Source organism: Belonocnema kinseyi, chromosome 2, assembly GCF_010883055.1.
Source record: "Belonocnema kinseyi isolate 2016_QV_RU_SX_M_011 chromosome 2, B_treatae_v1, whole genome shotgun sequence".
NCBI classification, from domain to species: Eukaryota; Metazoa; Arthropoda; class Insecta; order Hymenoptera; family Cynipidae; genus Belonocnema; species Belonocnema kinseyi.
This window is the reverse complement of record NC_046658.1, coordinates 178,437,014-178,456,588: the sequence shown is the minus strand read 5'-3', so window position 1 is coordinate 178,456,588 and position 19,575 is coordinate 178,437,014. Positions and strand designations below refer to the sequence as shown.

The 19,575-nt window shown below is 27.4% G+C and overlaps 1 protein-coding gene across 3 annotated transcripts in view; it reads right to left on the bottom strand.

Annotated features, from left to right (window-relative positions):
* Window positions 1-15,633: 15,633 nt before the first annotated feature.
* The window catches only part of LOC117167712 (forkhead box protein P1), a 421,480-nt gene continuing 417,538 nt past the window's right edge, over window positions 15,634-19,575 (bottom strand). For all 3 annotated transcript variants that reach the window (XM_033352848.1, XM_033352850.1, XM_033352851.1), the window contains one exon: window positions 15,634-15,883. In XM_033352848.1, coding sequence (XP_033208739.1) covers window positions 15,634-15,883 — 250 coding nt within the window. The remainder of the gene's footprint in view (window positions 15,884-19,575) is intronic.

Here is a 19,575-nt window from a genome sequence, read left to right as displayed (position 1 = left end):
CAAACAGAAAATATGCATTCGAAACAAAAATGTTACTTTTGAACCAAATTTGAAATTAAAGATAATTGTATTCAATCCAAAAAAAAAAAAAATTTGTTACTAAATTTTAAAACGAAAAAGCCCAATTTTTAACGAAGAAAGAAAAAAGTTTACAATAAGTTGTTGAATTTTGAAGCCAAAAAGATTGATTTTCTGCAAAACACCATTTTTAAACGAAAAATATAAAGTATCAACAAAAAAGTTACATTTTAACCTAATATTTGAACTTTCTACCAAAATAGTTGAACATTTAACAAAATCCATACATTGTCTACAAAATATATGAATTCTCAACGAAAAATATAATAGATGATATTATTTAAACCAAAAGACTAATTTGAAATCAAAGAATAGCATTCAACCAAAAATACGAATTTTCAAACCAAAAACTTCGAAAATTTTATTATTTGTTTCACAATTTAATTATTTTGTTGAAAATGCCGCTATTTTATTAGGAGGACATTTTTTAAAATCAAAAGTTCAACTGCTTAGTTAAAAATTCACTGTTTCATTAAAAAATTAATCTATTTATTTGAAATTTGTCTTTTTTAGTTGAGAGTTCAAATTTTTGGTTGAAAATTCATGCTTTTTGTTGAAAATTCGTCTTTCTTGGTAGAAATGTAATCTTCTTGGTTGAAATATCAACTGTTACATGCTTAATTCAGAATTTTTTTTTTTTTTAAAGTGGATCCTTTGACCTAAAGTTAAATAGCTTTGTAAAAAAACTAATCTTTTTATGAAAGATTCATAATTATAGTTGAAAATTCAGCTATTTGCTTTCAAATTAACTTTTACGTTAACAATTTTACTGTTTTTTTTAGAAAATTCATATATTTCATTGAATTTTAATTTTTTTTTAATTTGACCATTTGTTTGAAAATCCGTCTTTGTATGCTGAAAATTCAACCTTTTTGGTTGCACATTAACTTATATTTAAAAATTAAATCACTTAAATGGAACTCTTGAATTTTAAACTTTTTAAATTGAAGCTGAAAAGTTTTTATATTAAAAAATGTTGTATTTAATAGCTCACTAATTTAAACGTAAAAAATGGAAGTTACTGACACTATTCAATTGAACAATTTGAAATGAAATTCAGATAACATTTTCAAAATTATATTATTTTAAACAATTTTAAGCTAGAAAAGGTAAAAATTGATAAATTAATTTTTTCTAAACTGAAGACTCCTAAAATTAGAACTTAAATTATATTCATCTTGAGTATTTTGAACATTTTTGAAAAGCTTCAAAATTTTATTTCAAAATCTTGAGAAATCTACAAGTTGTTTTAACTTTATTCAACTGTAAAATTATTTTTGAAATTTTTTTGGAAATCTTTCTTAATCTTTTTGAATGCTCTTTTAAAATAATATTCCAAAACGATAAATTATTACCAATTTTCCTAGGAATTTTGCGAAAATGTTGTTGCTCTTTTAAAGCCGTTCACAATTCTTATAAAGTTTTTACTTTTTTTTTGTAATCTGCAAAAATCTACATTTTATTTTAAATTAGGCTGTGACTATTTGCACAAAAATTTCCGTACGAATAGCCGAAATTTTTCGGTATACATTTAGTTTAAATTATTCGAAATCGCTTCAAGTTTTAAATTAATTTTGAATCTTTTGAAAACTTCTAAATACCTCTTAAAATTACTCAATTTTTCCTACAAATAATAAGTGTTCAATTGCTATTTAAACATCAAAATTTAACAATTTCAATGAAAAATTAAACATATAAAAAACTTTTCAAAATTTTAACGTTCAAAGTTTAAAAACTCTTCCAAATTTTAACGATTCAAGGCTTTCTATTTCAAACAATTCAGTTTCAGATTGTTTATTTTTTAAAATTTGGTTTCAATTCATTCGTCTTTAATTACAAATACATTAGTATGAAATTATTTTTATGTTAAAAATAGTTTATAAAGTTTCAATCGTAGGTTTGCATTTTTTAACGACTAAGACTTTCGAATTGAAACGGTTTAATTTTTAACGTTTAAATCTGGCATTTTTTTATTTTGAAAGGGTTTAGAATCGTTTTGAAAAATCAATGATTGTTTTCTTTTAAAAATAATTTATTTATATGTACAGTTTATAAACGAAAAATAGTTTTTTATCAAAAATTTGCCACTTCAAACACTTTTAATTTGTAATTCTTTAAGTGTTCAAGCCTGCATTTTAAAATTCTTTACATTAAAAATCTAAATCTAAAATGAAAAATTTTTAAAGCAGAAGATTGTCGAATCACGCATTGTAAACTGCATAATGTGATAATTAAAACAGGTAACAATTCAACTATTCACTTTAAAAACTTTGGAAATCGAACTTCGACCGCTTTTTCTTCCAAATATTTGTAAAATTCCTGGTCAAAAAATAATTTCACTTTCATTTCCCAGGTCTGACAAAATTTCCGGTCATTTCCCATTTGAAGTAATAAAAACTGAGCTGCAAATTGAAGCACTCAAAGTGAAACTCTTGCATTTTAAATTGAAAAATCAATAATTGGATTTAAAATTCTTCAAAATTATATGATTTAAAGCAATTTTAAGCTAGAAACATTAAAAATTGAACGTTTACATTTTTTTATAAACTGAACACAATTTCAGTTAAAAGTTATTTTTATTTTAAAAAGTTTAAAAATTCTTAAGATGATTCAAACTTTTATTTCAAAATCTAGAAACATTTATAGGTTGTTGGGACTTTTTTAAAATTTTGAATTATTTAAAAATTTTTTTCAGAAATTCTAAACATCTTTCAAAATTATTCGAATTTTTCCTTACAATTTTTTTAAAATCCTACAAAACTGAAAAAATCTCCTTAAAATTCTTAAAAAGCTTCGAAATTTTTTGTTCGAAGTCTGCAAAAATCTATATTTGATTTCAAATTAGGCCGTGCGCTATTTGCATCTAAATTTTGCCACAAATAGCCGTATCTTGTCGGTACACGTAGAAGGTTAATTTAAATTATTTCAAAACATTTGAAATTTTAAATTAATTTTGAATTTGTTCAAAACTTCTAAAAAATTTTTGAACAAATTTTAAATTAATTTTGAATTTGTTCAAAACTTCTAAAAAATTTTTGAACTTACTTGGATTTTTTCTAAGAATGTGGTTGTAACAATGTATGGTAATATTTCGTGAGAATGAAGGGTGTTCAATTGTTATTTATATGTCGAAATACAACAATATGATTTACAAATTAAATTTTTTGAAATAAATCATTAAAATTGTAAAGCTCAAAGTTTATTTTTTTTGCCTAGTTATGAATATTTATTTTATAATTAATGATTTTAAATGAACGGTCAGATATTTATAAATATTAAGTAATTGTTATTTTTCTTCTTTGAAAATTTGCAAATTGAATGGTTCATAATGGAATATTTTAGACTGACATAATATTTGAAAAATAAAGCTTTCGATTGTGAATATATTATTTTGAAGTTATTTAAAAATTGAAAATAGTTTATAAAATTTCAATCGAGGTTTTACATTCGTTTAACTCATAAAACTTTTTCATTTTTAAAGTACTGTATGATATCATAATTGAAAAAGATTACAATGTAACTAATTATTTTAAAAAAAGGTTAAAATCATAGTAAGAAAGATTTTTTATTCTAAAAATTTTGTTAAATTCCCGGTAAAAAAATAAATTCACTGTAATTTTCCGGTTTTTGCTGCTCTCATAAAATTCCTGGCCATTTCCCCGTTTTCCAGGTTTCCCAGTACAACGGGCACCCTGAAATTCGTCTTTTTATGTTGACAATTCATCTCTTTGGGTAGATAATTTTTTTTGGTTGAAAATTCAGCTTGAAATCTTAAAATCTTAGGAGTTTGAAATGTTTTATATTGAATTCAATATGTTATCTATATTAATTTTATTAAAAGAATTTATTAACGTATACTCCGTCTTTAGCCAACTACTATGTTACTTTTGGGGGAGGGGGTAGGTAAAAAAATACAAAAATTGGTAACGTGGTTTATGGATGGCTCATGACTAGAAATGTTTTCGGTATGACAAGGAAGTAGCGTGGCGCTCCAGGCCTTAAAAATGTACGTTGGTGGCGCAAGTTCCCGAAATATATATTTATGGTTCAAGACCTTGCGCCGCCAAGATACATTTGGTATAAATACAAAATACAGCAACAATACTAAGTTACTTTAAAGTAACCAAAATGAAAGTAGCAAGTTACTGCAAAATTATAAGTCAGTAAGGTTGCAAGTTACTTTTAAGAATAATAACAAACTTACCGTAATAGTAAGAAATAACTTACTTTCTGAAAAACATGCGTAAAATAAAAATGTAGTGGATAAATAAATTGAAAGATGCATCGAATATACATGTATTTATCCAATCTTTCCTTGAACGAAAATCGCTCGATACAAAAAAATTAAAGAGACCAGACTGACTGGTCTTGAAGAATAAGTTCGCACCTTTCTACTAATCAAAATCGAGTTATTTAAATGAACGGATAGGACTAACAAATATATAATTTCGGAAAGAATATATTTAAATTCCTTTTTAGCTTAATTTCACTCTTTTTTGAAAATTTATCCGTCATAGTAGAAAAGTAATATTTCTTGACTGAAAATGAACTTTTGTTGTTGCTAAAAATTTGTCTTTTTATGTTGAAAATTCAACTCTTTGAGTGAAAAAATTGTTCTGGTTATAAATTCAACTATTTTGTTGAAAATGCAGTATATTTTGGCTTGAAATCTTAGAACTTTAAAATGTTTCATATTGTATTAAATATGTTATTCATATTAATTTTATTTACAAGAATTTATCAACGTAAAATCCGTTTTTAGCCAACTGCTAATTTACCTTACTTTACTTTACTTTACTTTATGGATAGCTCATGACTAGACAATTTTTCACTTTGACGAAAAAGTAGCTTTAAAAAATGTACCCTCGCGGCGCAAGGTCCCGAACAATATAAATATGGTTCGGGACCTTGCGCCGCACAACCAAGTTAAGTTTTAAGTTTCTGCTTAAAATCGTAACGAAGCTACCGCAAAAGTTAAGAATAACTTACCTTTTGAAAAACGTACGTAGACAAAAAATCTAGTGGATAAATAAATCGAAAGATGCATCGAATAAACATGTATTTATCCAATCTCTCCTCGAACGAAAACCGTTGGATACAAAAGAATAAAAGAGACCAGACTGACTGGTCTTGAAGAATAAGTTCGCACCTCTCTACCAATGAAAATCGAGTTATTTAAATAAATGCAGGATACGACTAACAAACATATCATTTCGGAAAGAATATATTTAAATTCCTAATGCCTCATGGTTAGCTATTTACAGGAGAGTCTTCTATCAAGTCCTTAATTCATTATACACAATACATAGACTTAAGACTTAAGACTTAGAGTAGCGGTATTACATGTGGGCCCAAACGGCACTGAATCCATCGCATCGGTCAACACAAAATTCCGATTAATTATTATGTTTAGTTCCACTTTCTTTCATCACCCAACAAACACACGTCTTCCTCATTCGTAAGAGGCTACAATGACAATCTGTTCATTGCAAACTGTTTCTTTCGCTCTTACCGTTATTCTTTTTCTTCTTCTTCTTCTTTGTCTACTTACTGTTTTTCAGATTCTTATTGTTTTTATTGTTACTTGTTTCACAGAGGCTTCAGAAAGCTTGATCAAAAATGCACAAGGCTGATTGTAAATAAATTCCGTCCTGAGAAAAAACAATCTCTAGGATTAATTGTAAAATAAAGAATTAGGGGAGACGAATCTACAGTAGATAATCATTCTAGAAGTAAAAAAAAAATTTTATTTTAATTTCACGTGTTATTTGGTGAAAAAAAAACTTGAAGGCAGTTTTCGTGTACTAAAGATGCATAGAGGTGATGTAAAATAATTGTATAAACAATACAACAAATATTCATTTTCAAAATAATTAATTATAATTAGTGTCTTTAGTTGAAACTTTTTTTTAATATTATAAATTCACTATTCTGAGTTCATTATTTTCCGATGACGCACCGTTTGGAAAAATTGATTTTCCCTCCACAAAAATTGGTATATATAGAAATGTTTATTTATTAAATTCTCATGTGAAATCTGGCAAAATTTTATAAACATAAGAATAGTTGACACTTATTTATAATACAAAGTTATTAATTTTTCGCGTCTTTTAGTATTATTATTTTTTGGACGAAACATGCATTCCGGAATATACTTTTGATGTCGAAAATTTCAAATTATTTTTACGGATTTCAATAATTTCAAGCCATATAAAGGAATTTAAAAAATTCGAAGGATATACGAATTTTAAGTTTTATAAAGATTTCAAAGAATTTTGAAAATTAAATAAAAAGTTAAATTAAGCTAATACAATTATTTAAAAGAAAAATTAAACTTTTGTACAAACTAAATTAAATGTTAAATGATAAAAAAAAAAGAAATTCAGTTTCAATTTTTAATATTCTATTTTTCTCTTTGTAACAGCTGAAAATTAAAGAAAACTAAATATTTAAATCTTAACTGTTGAAAATTGAATTTTCAATCTTTTTCGGTTTTTAACAGTTGAATTCAAACCAAAGAAATTTTTAAAGCATTTTGAAGATTTTAACTTATTTAAAAAGATTTCAAAGAATTGTTGAGAATTTAACTGTTGGGGATTCAACATTCTTTCATTTTTAACCTAAAACAAAAATTGGTGAAAATTCAATTTTCAACAACTGAATTTTTCAAACGATGAATTTTTCTATTGATGAAAATTCAACTGATTACAATTTCATTTCCAATTTTCTGAAATTTCCAAATTATTTTATATTCTTAACAGTTGAAAATTTAATTATCCTAAATTTTTAATTTTTTTCTATTTTTGACTATGGAGTATTCAACTTCTGAAAATTATGTTTTCAATTTTTAACTATTGAATTTTCAATGATTAAAATTGAAAATTCAACTCATTCAATTGATATAAAGGTACAAAAAAATTTACAGAACTAGAAAGATTTTAATAAAAGATTAAAAAGAATGATTGAAAATTCGTTTTTTTTTCAATTTCTGTGAACTTTCAACTGTTGAAAATTAAAAATTGAACCTTCAACTGTTGAAAATTAAAGATTAAAACTTCAACTGTTAAAAATTAAAAATTGATAATTCATACAATTTTCTTCAATGTTCAATCGTAAAAAAAATTATATAAACAATTGAAAATTTTTAAAAAGAATTTAATCAAAGTTTCGAAAACTCAACTGTTGAAAATTAAAAATTGAAAATTCAACGGTAGAAAATTAAAAATTCAACCAATGACAATTAAAAAACGAAAGTTAAACTGTTGAAAAATAAAAATTAAAAAATCAAGTGCTGAAAATTAAAAATGGAAAATTCGACTGCTGAAAATTTAACTGTTGAGAATTTCCTTCACTTCCTTCAAATTTCCCTCAATTTTTAACTGTAAAAAACTTAACGATAATTATTTAAACAATTTTTAAGAATTTTGTAAAATATTGAACAGAATGTTTGAAAATTCAATTTCTTTCAATTTCCGTGAACTTTCAATTGTTAAAAATTAAAAATTGAAAATTCATTCAATTTTCTTCATTGCTCAATCGTAAAAAAAGTACATAAACAATTAAAATTTTTTTTAAAGAATTTAATTAAAGATTCAAAAGAATGATTAAAAATTCCATTTTCCTGTTTTTTTCAATTTCCTTAAATTTTTAACTGTTGAAAATTAGAAATCGAAAATTCAACTGTTGAAATTAAAAAAATTAAACTTGAGCTGTTGACAATTGAACATTGAAAATTCAACTGTTGAAAATTAAAGATGGAAACTTCAAATGTTGAAAATAAAAAATTTTAAATTCATTAGTTGAAAATTCGAATAGTGAAAATTCAACTGTTGAGAATTCAGTTTTCTTTAATTTTCAACCGTCAACTGCTGAAAATTCGAAATTCAACCGTTGAGAATTTAAAAATGAAAGTTAAACTGCTGAAAATTGAAAATTCAACTACTGAAAATCAAAAATTGAAATTTCGACTGTTGAAAATGAAAGACTGAAAATTCAACTGTTGAAAATTAAAAAAATTAAAATTCAACTGTTGAGAATTAAATTTTCTTCAATTTTCAACTGTTAAAAATTAAACGCACACAATTAACAGAATTTTTATGACAGAAAGATGTTTGATATTTTAATAAAAGATAAGAAAGAATTGTCGAAAATTTAATTTTCAACAGACGAATTTTTCTAACATTAAAAAATTTTTTTCCATTTATTTAAATTTTTGACTACTTTTTTCAATTTCTTTCAATTTCCAATTTTTTAACTGCTGAAAATTGGAGATTTAACTGTCGAGAATTTAATTTTCTACAATTTTCAACTGTGCCAAGATATGTGAAGGAGCAACAAAAAATTAAAGGATTTTTAAGATTTTAATAAAAGAATGAATGAAAATTCAATTTTCAACAGATGAATTTTTCTACTAATGAAAATTCAATTGTTTTAAATTTAATTGCTTCAATTTCAACGGATGAAAATTCAACTGTTTAAATTTCATGTTCAATTTTCTTCAATTCTCAACTTTTTAATGATTTTAACAATCGAAAATTAAATAAAATCGGAAAATAAATTTTTAACTGTTCAAAATTCAATTTTCTTACATTTTAAAAAATTTAAAGGGATATGAATTAACTGAACAAATTTTTAAGAATTATCAAGATTTTTAATTATTCACAAATATTCCAAATAATTGTTGAAGATTCAATTCCAATTTTTTTCAATTTATTTCAGTTTTTAAAAAGTTTTTTTTTCAATTTCCTTATATAAAGGAGAACATTTTGAAAAAAAATTTAATAAAAGATTCAAAATAATGATTGAAAATTCAATTTTCAACAGATGATTTTTTCTACGTTTTTCAATTTTTTGTTTAAATTCTTTAATTTTCTTCAATTTTATTTTTTTTTTAAAATTTTTTTAAATTTTTAAATTTACTTTAAGTTTAAAAAATTAAAAATTGAAAACCCAAATGTTGAAAATTTTATTTTTAATTTTCTTCAATATTTTTAACCGTTTAAAATTGAAGAAAACTAAAACTTAAATTTTCAACTCTTGGAAATCCAAATTTTTTTCTATTTTTAACTGTTGAAAGATCAACTGTTGAGAATGAAATTTTATATTTTCTTCTATTTTTAACACTTGAATCCTCAACTGCTCAAAATTTAATTGTGTCAATGGATTTCTTCGTATTTTAATCATTTCAAGGTAAAACTTAGGAAATTTCAAATAATTCTCAGTTATTTTAAAAGATTCCAAAGAATTATTCGAAACTTAGCTGATAAAAATTCGATTTTAAATTTTCTTCAATATTTAACTGTTGGAAATTAAAGGCAAATTTTGTATTAAAAAAAGTGTTTCAAATTTTATGTTCACCTAATTTTACGTTTGTAATAATTAAATAAATATTCATCTACAATCATAAAAAAATGTTGAAAAGCCTGATTTTCTTTTTGTTAACTATTAATGAAAATTATTTAAGAGAAAAGGATATTTTAAATTAATGATTATCCACTTTTAGTTAATTATCTAATAAGATCTCCCGCACCTAGAAAATTGTAAGAAAAACATTTTGAAAAATAAAAAAAAGATAATAAAATTCAATTTAAAAAAATTTTATGCCAAACTAAATGAAAATTTAAACTCCAGATTGAAGTTTTTCTCGGGACAGCATTTGAGAAAATTGAAGGAAGGTTAAGCACGCGACCCAAGTGCCATCCGGGAGTCATTCTCGTCACTGTAATTATATTACTATTATTAATAATAGTAGATAAATATATAGAGATGAATGAAAGGCGATTGATGGCGAAGGTGCAAGAGCGCGGGTTTTTAAAAATAATTATATTTATAAGAATTCAATTTTAAATTTGCATTTTCTCAAGAAATTCCCGCGTTCGGACACAGTTCGCCCGCCTGGTGTGCGGGTCGATTATGTGCAATGAGGTACAGCGACATCTCGATTATTGTTAAGTGGTTAATATAAACATGAACAGACCCGAAAGCCGTCCGACTTCGTTACATTGTGGAATAAGCGTGGCTTTCTAGCTTTTCAATGTCGCTCAGGTTACGCATTTTTTTCTGGAAGAGTTCCACCAATCTTTTTATTTTCACTTTACACCAGAATTCATGTTTCTTTAGTAGAGTTTTCATCATTATTATACAAAATGGTAGATTAATTGAGAATCTGGATGGAGAAACTCGCTTAGTGTAAGAGCCAGCGACACTGGACCTTGCGTTCAACCGCATGGCGCCGATGACGCAAGGTCCAGTATAGCTCGCTCTCCTACTAGCTGGGCGAGTTTCTCCACCTTAATTACTCACTTACTTGGTGGAACTACTTGTAAAATTCCCAATTTTCCTGAAGAATTTTCATTGAGAATGTATAAAAGTAGAAATGAATGAATTTTACAAATTACACTTAATAAAATTTTATAAAAATAGACTGTTTTGTTATTACATAGCAAAAAGTCGATATCATTTTTTAATTTGGAATAAAACCGCTATCTACAAATTGGACTAATGATATAAAATGTAAAAAATGTTATTAACCAATTTCTTACGAGAGACAAAATAGAAAATATTTTCGACAAGTGATTGTCATCATTGCCAGTTTCGAAAACTGCGCAGAAGAATTTTTCAGATATCTTTTTTTATTTCTAGGATAATGTTTATTTGAATTTTTTCTATCACTTAATGTACATAGACAATATCTAATGCGTATGAAACAATAACGATTTAACAGATGAATAGAGGAATTCATAAATATATGAAGAATTCGATAAAACTTAACTCTTCAGTTATTTTATAATTAGCAAACTCATTCCAGAAGCTCGGAAAGTTGATTAAAATTTTTGAAACGGAATATCGGGAATTTTACAACCAAATCTTTGGTTTGTACTCGTGGCCGCATTATAAAATCTGCAGAGAGCTTTCGTCTCTCCTCTCGCCGACGAGTATGGCCCTGCGACAAAAAAGGTTTTTTTTATTCGATTTATTTTTTATTTAACAAGAAAGTTGAACATCTTTTATTAAAAAAATAAAATAAATCCTACTAATTTGTTGAGAAAAACCTTTTTTGCCCCAAAGTGCCGCTGGGGTAAGATCTGACGTAGAGTACACAATTCGACGCGCTAAAATCGGAATTAGGAAAAATCGAAGCTTACACGAGACGGAAAGAGAAGAGAGTATTTGGAGTGGACGGGGGGTCGACGGCTAATTTTTATATCCCGATACGTATACGTATAATATGTATATGCATACATAGTAATTTAATTTATTTATACTTTTTATTAGGGCGGGATGTAACCAAAATTTTCGGTTTTTCAATTAGGACAGAAAAAATCTGCATCAAGAATGGATAAACTCGCCAAGTGTAAGATCCGGCGATACTGGACCTTGCGTCAACACCTCCATGCGGTTGGCGCAAGGTCCAGTGTCTTTGGCTCGCACGTTGAGCGAGTTTTCCCATTTTTACTGAGGTTGGGCTTTGTATAACTGAATTCCGCCAGGAATAAATAAGCAGATTTTTCCAGACCTGCTTGAAATATCTTTTTTCTGGCCATCCTATTTTTTATACCAGCTCAAGATTGCTCAAGTTTTGTTTGCTCTTTTGTCTTCGATACTCGCATTATCATAATAACCTCTTGCTAAAAATGCGTGCGATCGCGCTCTCGTGTCCTGTCTCGCTTTCTGACTTCTTGACTGCCTTCGCATCATTTACAAATTCTAAGTCGATATTCGGTACGAATGAATATGAAACTACTTACGAGAACTGACTACTATACAGGCTAACGAGAGTAGAGGACGGGTACGTCGGGCACAGTCGTATCGACGCCGATTTGTCACTTTATTAAATACTAATTTTAATTTATAATTAATTAATTAAACTTTTTTTTTAATTTCACTAATATCCTTTGCCCGGTATTTCTCGGAGTTTCAATTTGAATTCTTTTAATTCTAGCTTGATCAGTCATCGTACTTCCGAACGTACCCATCACCATCATCCGTACAATTGGTTTCTATTACGCCAGCGGATTGACTTCGGTCGAACAAGCTACGCGTTATAATTACTAAATAATTTTTATCTACAAACATGTGTAACGTGTACACAGAATAAGGGGTCATCCACAAATTACACAAGACGATTTTGGGTGAGGGGGTGGAGTAGGAAGAGGAAGAGGAGGAAGATGAGGAGGAGGAAGAAAAGGAGGAGGAGGAGGAGGAGGAGGATAACTTACCTGAGACAAATTTTCACTAAAAAAAGTAATAAATCCCAAGATATTATCAGTTGAAAAAATGCAGTATTTATTGCGCTATAAGCTTTTAAGCGTAATTTATTGCACTATAAGTTTTCAAGCGCAATTTATTGCGCTGTACGTTTTCAAGCACAACTTATTGCGCTATACATTTTTAAATACAATTTATTACGCTGTGCTTTTTTAAGCGTAATTTATTGCACTATAAGTTTTTAAGCGCAATTTATTGCGCTGTACGGTTTCAAGCACAACTTATTGCGCTATACATTTTTAAATGAAATTTATTACGCTGTACTTTTTTAAGCGTAATTTATTTCGCTACACATTTTAGTGCAATTTATTGCGCTATACGTGTTTAGGCACAGTTTAATGCGCTATACATTTTTGAACGCAACTTATTGCGCTATAAGTTTTCTAGCGTAATTTATTGTGCTATAAATTTTGAGTTTAATTTATTGCACTATAGGTTTTCTAGCGTAATTTATTGCCCTACCCGTTTGTAAGTGCAATTTATTGCGCTTTACGTTTTTAGGAGCAATTTCTTGCGCTATATGTTTTTAAACGATGTTTAAATATTTTAAAGAAAAAGGTTGTTCTTATAAGAGTTTTAAATAGGAAAAGCAATATTTTGAAATAGAATTGAGGTCGGCACTGCATTAAATTAAATTTTGAACGTTCTTAAATTTCTAATATTTCAGATGAAAATAGATTGAATTTTTAACAAAATAGATTAATTTATAACCAGATTGTTATAATTCAAACTAACTCTGATGAAAATTTATTCAAAAACTGAAATAAAATTAGAGCAAAACAATGTGAAAAGTGTAATTTTATGTAAAAATATGTGATTACTTGTTAAAATTTGAAAAAGTGTCCGAATTATAGAAAAATTTGCAGTTTTTAACATAATTATTTCGATAATTTCCTACAATTTTTCACAATTTTGTTTAAAAACCAATGGAAAATTCCAAAAATCATGATACAAAACAATACAAGTTTTTTTTATAGAATGCGAATGCTTTTACAAAATTGTACAAAAATTAGAACAAGAATAAGAATATTTAACCGAGAATATTGTCTACTGTAAAAAAGGAATGTTTAACAAAATACATGAATTTCTAACCAAAAGGATGAATTTATAAATAAAAAAAGTTTAATTTTCAACAAAATTGTTCAATTTTCCAGCTTAACTTTTAAACAATTAGTTTAATTTTTTACTAAATTAGTTTAATTAAAAAAAAATTTCAACAAAAAATTAGAATTTTCAGCCAAGGGCGATTTTTCAAGTCAATGATGTACAAAAAATTGTTCCAAATTGTTGAATTTTTAAGCCAGAAAGATGAACTTTTTACAAAACAGCTAGAAAATTTAATAATTTGGTTCAAATGTTGCTTCTTTCTTGAGTAAAAAATCTTTCTTAATTTAAAAATCTACTCCTTTATTGAAAACTAATATTTAAGTTTAAAAATTCATCTTTTTTGGTAGAAATTTTTATTTTGTTTTTACTGCAAATGTTTAATAGAAAATTAGTCTGTTTTGGTAAAAGATTAAACTACAAGTTTGAAAAATGTGCTTTTTAGTAGAAAATTCGCCTTTTAAGCTTTAAAATTAAAGAATAAAAAAAACAAGGAAATAAAAAGAAAAAAAAGAAAAGGAAAAGAAAAAAATTAAGAAAAAGAAATAAATTTAAAAAAAAGTAAAGAACTTTTTTCATCATTGACTAGAAAATCTCTCTCCGTTTAAAATTCATCTCTTTGCTTGAAAAAAAAGAAATATTTTGTTTAAATTTTGTCTTTTTTTATAGATAGTTAATTTCCTTGATAGAAAATTGATCTTTCTGACTGGAAATTGATCCTTCTGTTTAAATTTTAAACTTTTAGGAGTCAAATTCAATTACTTTGTTGAAAATAAACTTTTTTGGTAAAACTTCCTATTTTCGGGTTAAAAATTCAACTGTTTTGTAGAAACATTGTTTGTTCGAGATTTTTTTTGCTTTCTTGATTAAGAAAATCTTTCTTGTTTGAAAATGTTCACTCTTTTGTTGAAGATTATTTTTTTGGTTGCAAGATTAATATTTTTTGCCAGAATTTTAATATTTTTCGGTTTGATAATTTACTGTTTTGTAGAAAATCATTTCTTTGAATTTTTTTCTTTCTTGATTACAAAAATCTTTTTTATTTGAAAATGTTTACTCTTTCGTTGAAATTTTAATATTTTTCGGGATGAAAACTTAACTCTTTTATAGAAAACTTGTATGTTTGAAAATTTTTTTTGTTACTAAAAAATTCTTCCTTGGCTAAAAACATTTTTCTTCTCTGAAAATTTCAACTCTTTTATTGAAATTTAATCTCTTTGCTTAAAAATGTAGCTCTTTGTTCAAAAATTAATAGTCTTTTTGTTTCAGAAATCTACTATTATATTTTTCACTAAGAATTTACCCTTTGTCCTTAAAAACTTGATTGTTTCATTAAAAATTGAATCAAATTTTTGAACATTATACTATACTATTAAAAAAATTTTAACTAACTAGTTAAAAATCAACTTTTTTTTCTTCAATTTTCGTATGTTTAAAAGACAAAATCTTTCTAAGGTTTTGGGCTAGGCTTTTTTGGGAGTGGGTGGGGGGGGGGGGTTACAAATCTTATATTTTACACAGGAGTTAAATTTTTTTAGAAAAACACCTTACCTAATTAGTGGATGACCCCTAAAACAGCCGAGAGGAACGGTCGGAGAGAAACTTCTCATCGGTCGCGAAGAAGAGCCGATTGCCAGATTTCCACTAAATGTTGCGAACAATTCTTGCAATATTTACAATACTCCTGTTATATTGTTTTGTGAGAATTTCGAGAACCTTCTCCGCGAACTAGAGTGAATTTTCAGTCCTCGAAACACGAAAGACGAGTGCGTCGATAGGACTATCGCTTTTTCCTGCCGCTGCACACCACAAAATAATGAGCGTCGCAGCGATCTACTACGGACTATACATGTAGCCGAGGCGTACTTTTAAACGAGTAATCGTTGTTTCGCAATTGCTTGAATAAAGATATGAATCAATGGATCGCGTCGAACGCCAATTCCATTGGCTCTCGACGGCCCCTGACGGTTACTTTCTTATACAGTTATCGTCTCAAGGGCTCGTAAAGTCTTTTCTTTCGTTAATTTAATTATTCCGCGCGGAAAACGCGGTTTTTGGATATGGTGAGTTTTGGGAAGGCTTCTTGTGCCTCTTGGGGAAGTGGCTTGGGATTTCTTCTGGGCAAAAGTGCCACTCGTTGACGAGACGTCGAGAGAATATTATCTAGCTGGGAGATGGAAGGTACTACGCCTCGATTTGATCGTCAGATGTTATTATGTCAGGCGCCATCGACAGATCTTCGGCCATGTCTTCGTCTTGACCGGAATCGTGGCCGTGACTTTCGGGATATTCCCTATCGTCCACAGGATCCTCTTCCTGCTCCTGGTCCGTTGGCGTCTCGAGAAGTTCACGCTTTATCAATCTCGACAGTTTTCCTCCCTCGGGACTCTGACCTTCTTGTTTTATATGCACGGCTGGTTCATCCAGCGGTGACCTATCAAATTTCAATTGAAAGTTACACATCTATTGGGCTCTCTACAATAATAAAATTATCATTTATGAGGTTCCACTAATTGCGGGCTTAGTCTAACAAGGAGAGGTCGCGAGATATGCGTCGCTGATTTGGCCATTCTCTGGTCACTTAATGCTTTAAAGATGAAGGATTCTTTCAAAAAGTAAATAAAATGATGAGAAAACGAGAAATAACAAATGAAATAATTTTAATTAAATTGTGTTTTATATAGAAATATAAGTAAAATAATAAACAAATATTTTTCTTGCTGCTGCACATTATAAATAATGAGCGTCGCAGTGATCTACTACGAACTATACATGAAGCCGAGGCGTACTTTTAAGCGAATAATATTTGTTTCGCAAATGCTTGAATAAAGATATGAATCAATAAATCGCGTCGAACGCCATTTCCATTGGCTCTCGACGGCCCCTGACGGTTATTTTCTTACACAGTTATCGTCGCAAAAGCACGCAAAGTCTCAATGATTTAAAAATGCAGAAATATTCTAAAAAGTAAATCAAATGGTAAGAAACTGAGAAATAACAAATGAAAATATATAAATAATTATTAGAATAATTATTCATGAATTTCTAATTATTTTCCTATTGGATTTTTTAAATAAAATTTTGTTTGATAAAGAACTATGAGTAAAATAATTTTAAAAATATTTTACTTGCCGCTGCACACGATAAATAATGAGCATCGCAGCGATCTACTAAGGACTATACATGTTTTAAAGCTTAAAGAGGTATTTATTTAAACTTTAAACAAAATTTGCAAATGGCGCATCTATAAAAAAACCATTAGATGATTCGCGACGCATTTATAAACAATATAATAAATAACAGTTCTGCTTGTCACTTGAAATCAGTCGGGGTTTCACGGTTAAATTTTCGATCAAATGAATAACTGACAAATTCAAAAATTTAAACAAAGAACGTGGAAAGGGAAACCCCAGCGCCGTCTAGCGGTCTCTCAGAGCAGGATCAGAAAATGATAATCCATGTTTGGCTATCTAGTGACCCGAGACTGGATTCGGCTGAGGCCACGCACATCTCGCGAACTCCCCTTGTGTCCACTAATTGTGGTCTTGGTCTAGCAAGGAGAGATCGCGAGGTGTGCGTCGCCAATTTAGCTGAGGCGACGCATATCTCACGACTTTTCCTTGTAAGCTTGGTTCAAAGGAACCCGTACCAAACATACCTGGAGATTTAATATAGTTTCTAAGCTTAACTGTATAGGTATTTAACCTGTAGAAAAGTTAATTCTGTTAAATTTTCCATAGTTTTTAACTCTTTTTTAGGGTTGAGGGGAAGTGAGGGGGGAAGAGAATTGGGGTCATTGAGGAGAAATGAGGAAAGGGATATTATAGAAATGATGGAAAATATGTGAGGGGAAGTGAGTGCTGGTAAAGGAAAGTTGTGGAAGCGAGGAGAGGGTGAAGTACTGGAGGAAAAAATGGTGAAGGGGTTCAAAAGCGGAGAGAAAAATAAGAAGAATGTTGAGGAATTTAAGAGACCTAAAAAGAGGAAGGTACGGAAGGTAGAGGTTTGACCAACTTAACTAGCGTCTGCAGTCTGGATTTAAAAATGATTAGCCTGAAATAAAAAAATGGAGTGGAAAATAAACCTAATTTTCTTTTAAAATTTTTTAGTTTTCTGTCCCAATATTTAACAAGTATTGAAAATTAACTTTAATGTTTATTTAAACTGTTATTCTTTAGCCGATAAATTATAAAGAAAATTACTTATCGCAGGCTTCACAATAATAAGCTTTAAAATTAACTTTTTTCTTGAAAATTCTACAATTTGGATATAGTCTTTTTTTCTTCTTGAAAAAAAATGTCTTTTTTGGCGGAACTGAACTGTTAAAAATTAATTTTTTAAATTACCTTTTTCCTCTAAAATTAATTTTTTTTACTGAAAACTTTTTTTTTTAATTCCTTCTTTTTTCGGTTCTAACTTAATATTTTTTGTTAAAAATTTATATTCTTTAGTTGGAAATTCATCTAGTTATTTTGTAGTTGAACTACTTTTTTAAAAAATTCTTTTATTTTGTTTAAAGATTCATAATGTTCGGTCAACATTTATCTCTTTAGTTACAAATTTAACTATTTAGTTGAAAATGCGTGTTTTGGGTTGAATTTAGCTGCTATTGATCTATAAATAAAATATTTTGTTGGTAGAAACATAAAATATTACACCTTTCGTAAAGAACTGGTCTTTCTTGGGTAAAAGTTCAACTGCTTGGTTAAAATTTAAACTCATTTGTTAAAAATTCATGTTTTTAGTTAAAGATTCATATCTTCCAATAAAAATGTCACTATTTTGTTGTAAATTTACCTTTTTTATGTTTTTAAAAATTAACTTTTCTAGAAAATTGATTTTTTTTAGTTTTATCAAATAGGTAATTATTAAGCAAGTTAAATTTTTTTTAAACAAATTTCTTCCACAGTAAATTTCCTTATCAGAACGAAATCCATGTGAAAATCCATAACTGCTGACAAAAATAGTTTTAATACTATTATTGTTTAAAAAATTATAGTATAAGTTCTAAAGTAATTAAATACTGAATAATAAGCGACATACCGTAATAGAATCTAAAAAAACTTGAATTTTCTCCACTTTTTCCATGAAAAGGCTCAAATAAATGATAATTAATGTTTAAATAATTGAAAACTATCTTTTACAAAAAATATCACTCTTGGAATTCATTAAATGCGTCATTAATTCCAGAAATTAGTATCTTTTTAATATTTAGACAAGAAAAATTCTTTAAACAAATGAAAAATTTTTAAATCATTGCAAAACTGTCTATCACAAAAAACATCACTTTAAAAGTTCTAAAAATGCGTCATTAATTCGAGAAAACAGTCATTTTTCAAGATTTACAGAGGAAAGAATTTTGTAAACAATTTACATATTTTATAAGATTAACAGATATATTAAACAAGAAATACTACTCTTAAAATTTATAAATTGCATCATTTTTCCAGCAAATTAACAGCTTTTCAGGATTTACAGCGGAAAAAATTATTTAACAAAAAATAATTGCTTAAACAATCAAAATTTAGTAAAAAAATACTTCGAAAATTTTCACTTATCAAATAAGAATAAGTCATGTTAAAATTATTTTTTCAAAAATCCATTTTCAGCATAAATTTTACATAAAACTGCAACTTTCTATAATTATTTAAGAGAATATAGTTGAGAATAATAATATATATATTTTTTAAATATTTTGAAACATCTGAATATCAGTAGAAAGAGATAGCTTATGTATAAGAAATTATTTTTACTGCAAAAAATTTTGAAAACACTAAAAAAAGCATCAAAAACTGAAACACAGTTTTGCACTTATGGGATAATATATCAAAAGATGACTGGCGAACGCAATAAAAGGGCCTGGGATCGAATCCCACCGGAATTAAAAGTTTTTATGATAGGCTTCTTTTGATTTTTTGTTTTTTTTTCTACATTCATCAACTTTTCCTCAATTTTCAGGTACAATAAAATAACAATTAATTAAAATTATTTTCATAGTATCCTCACAACAATTTCCCACTGATTTGCTTTAAGAAAAAATTATATTCAAAATATAATCCATGTAAAAAATTTGAAAAATATTTAAACTCTCTAGGTTTATTAAAGAGGATAATGACAATAAATAAT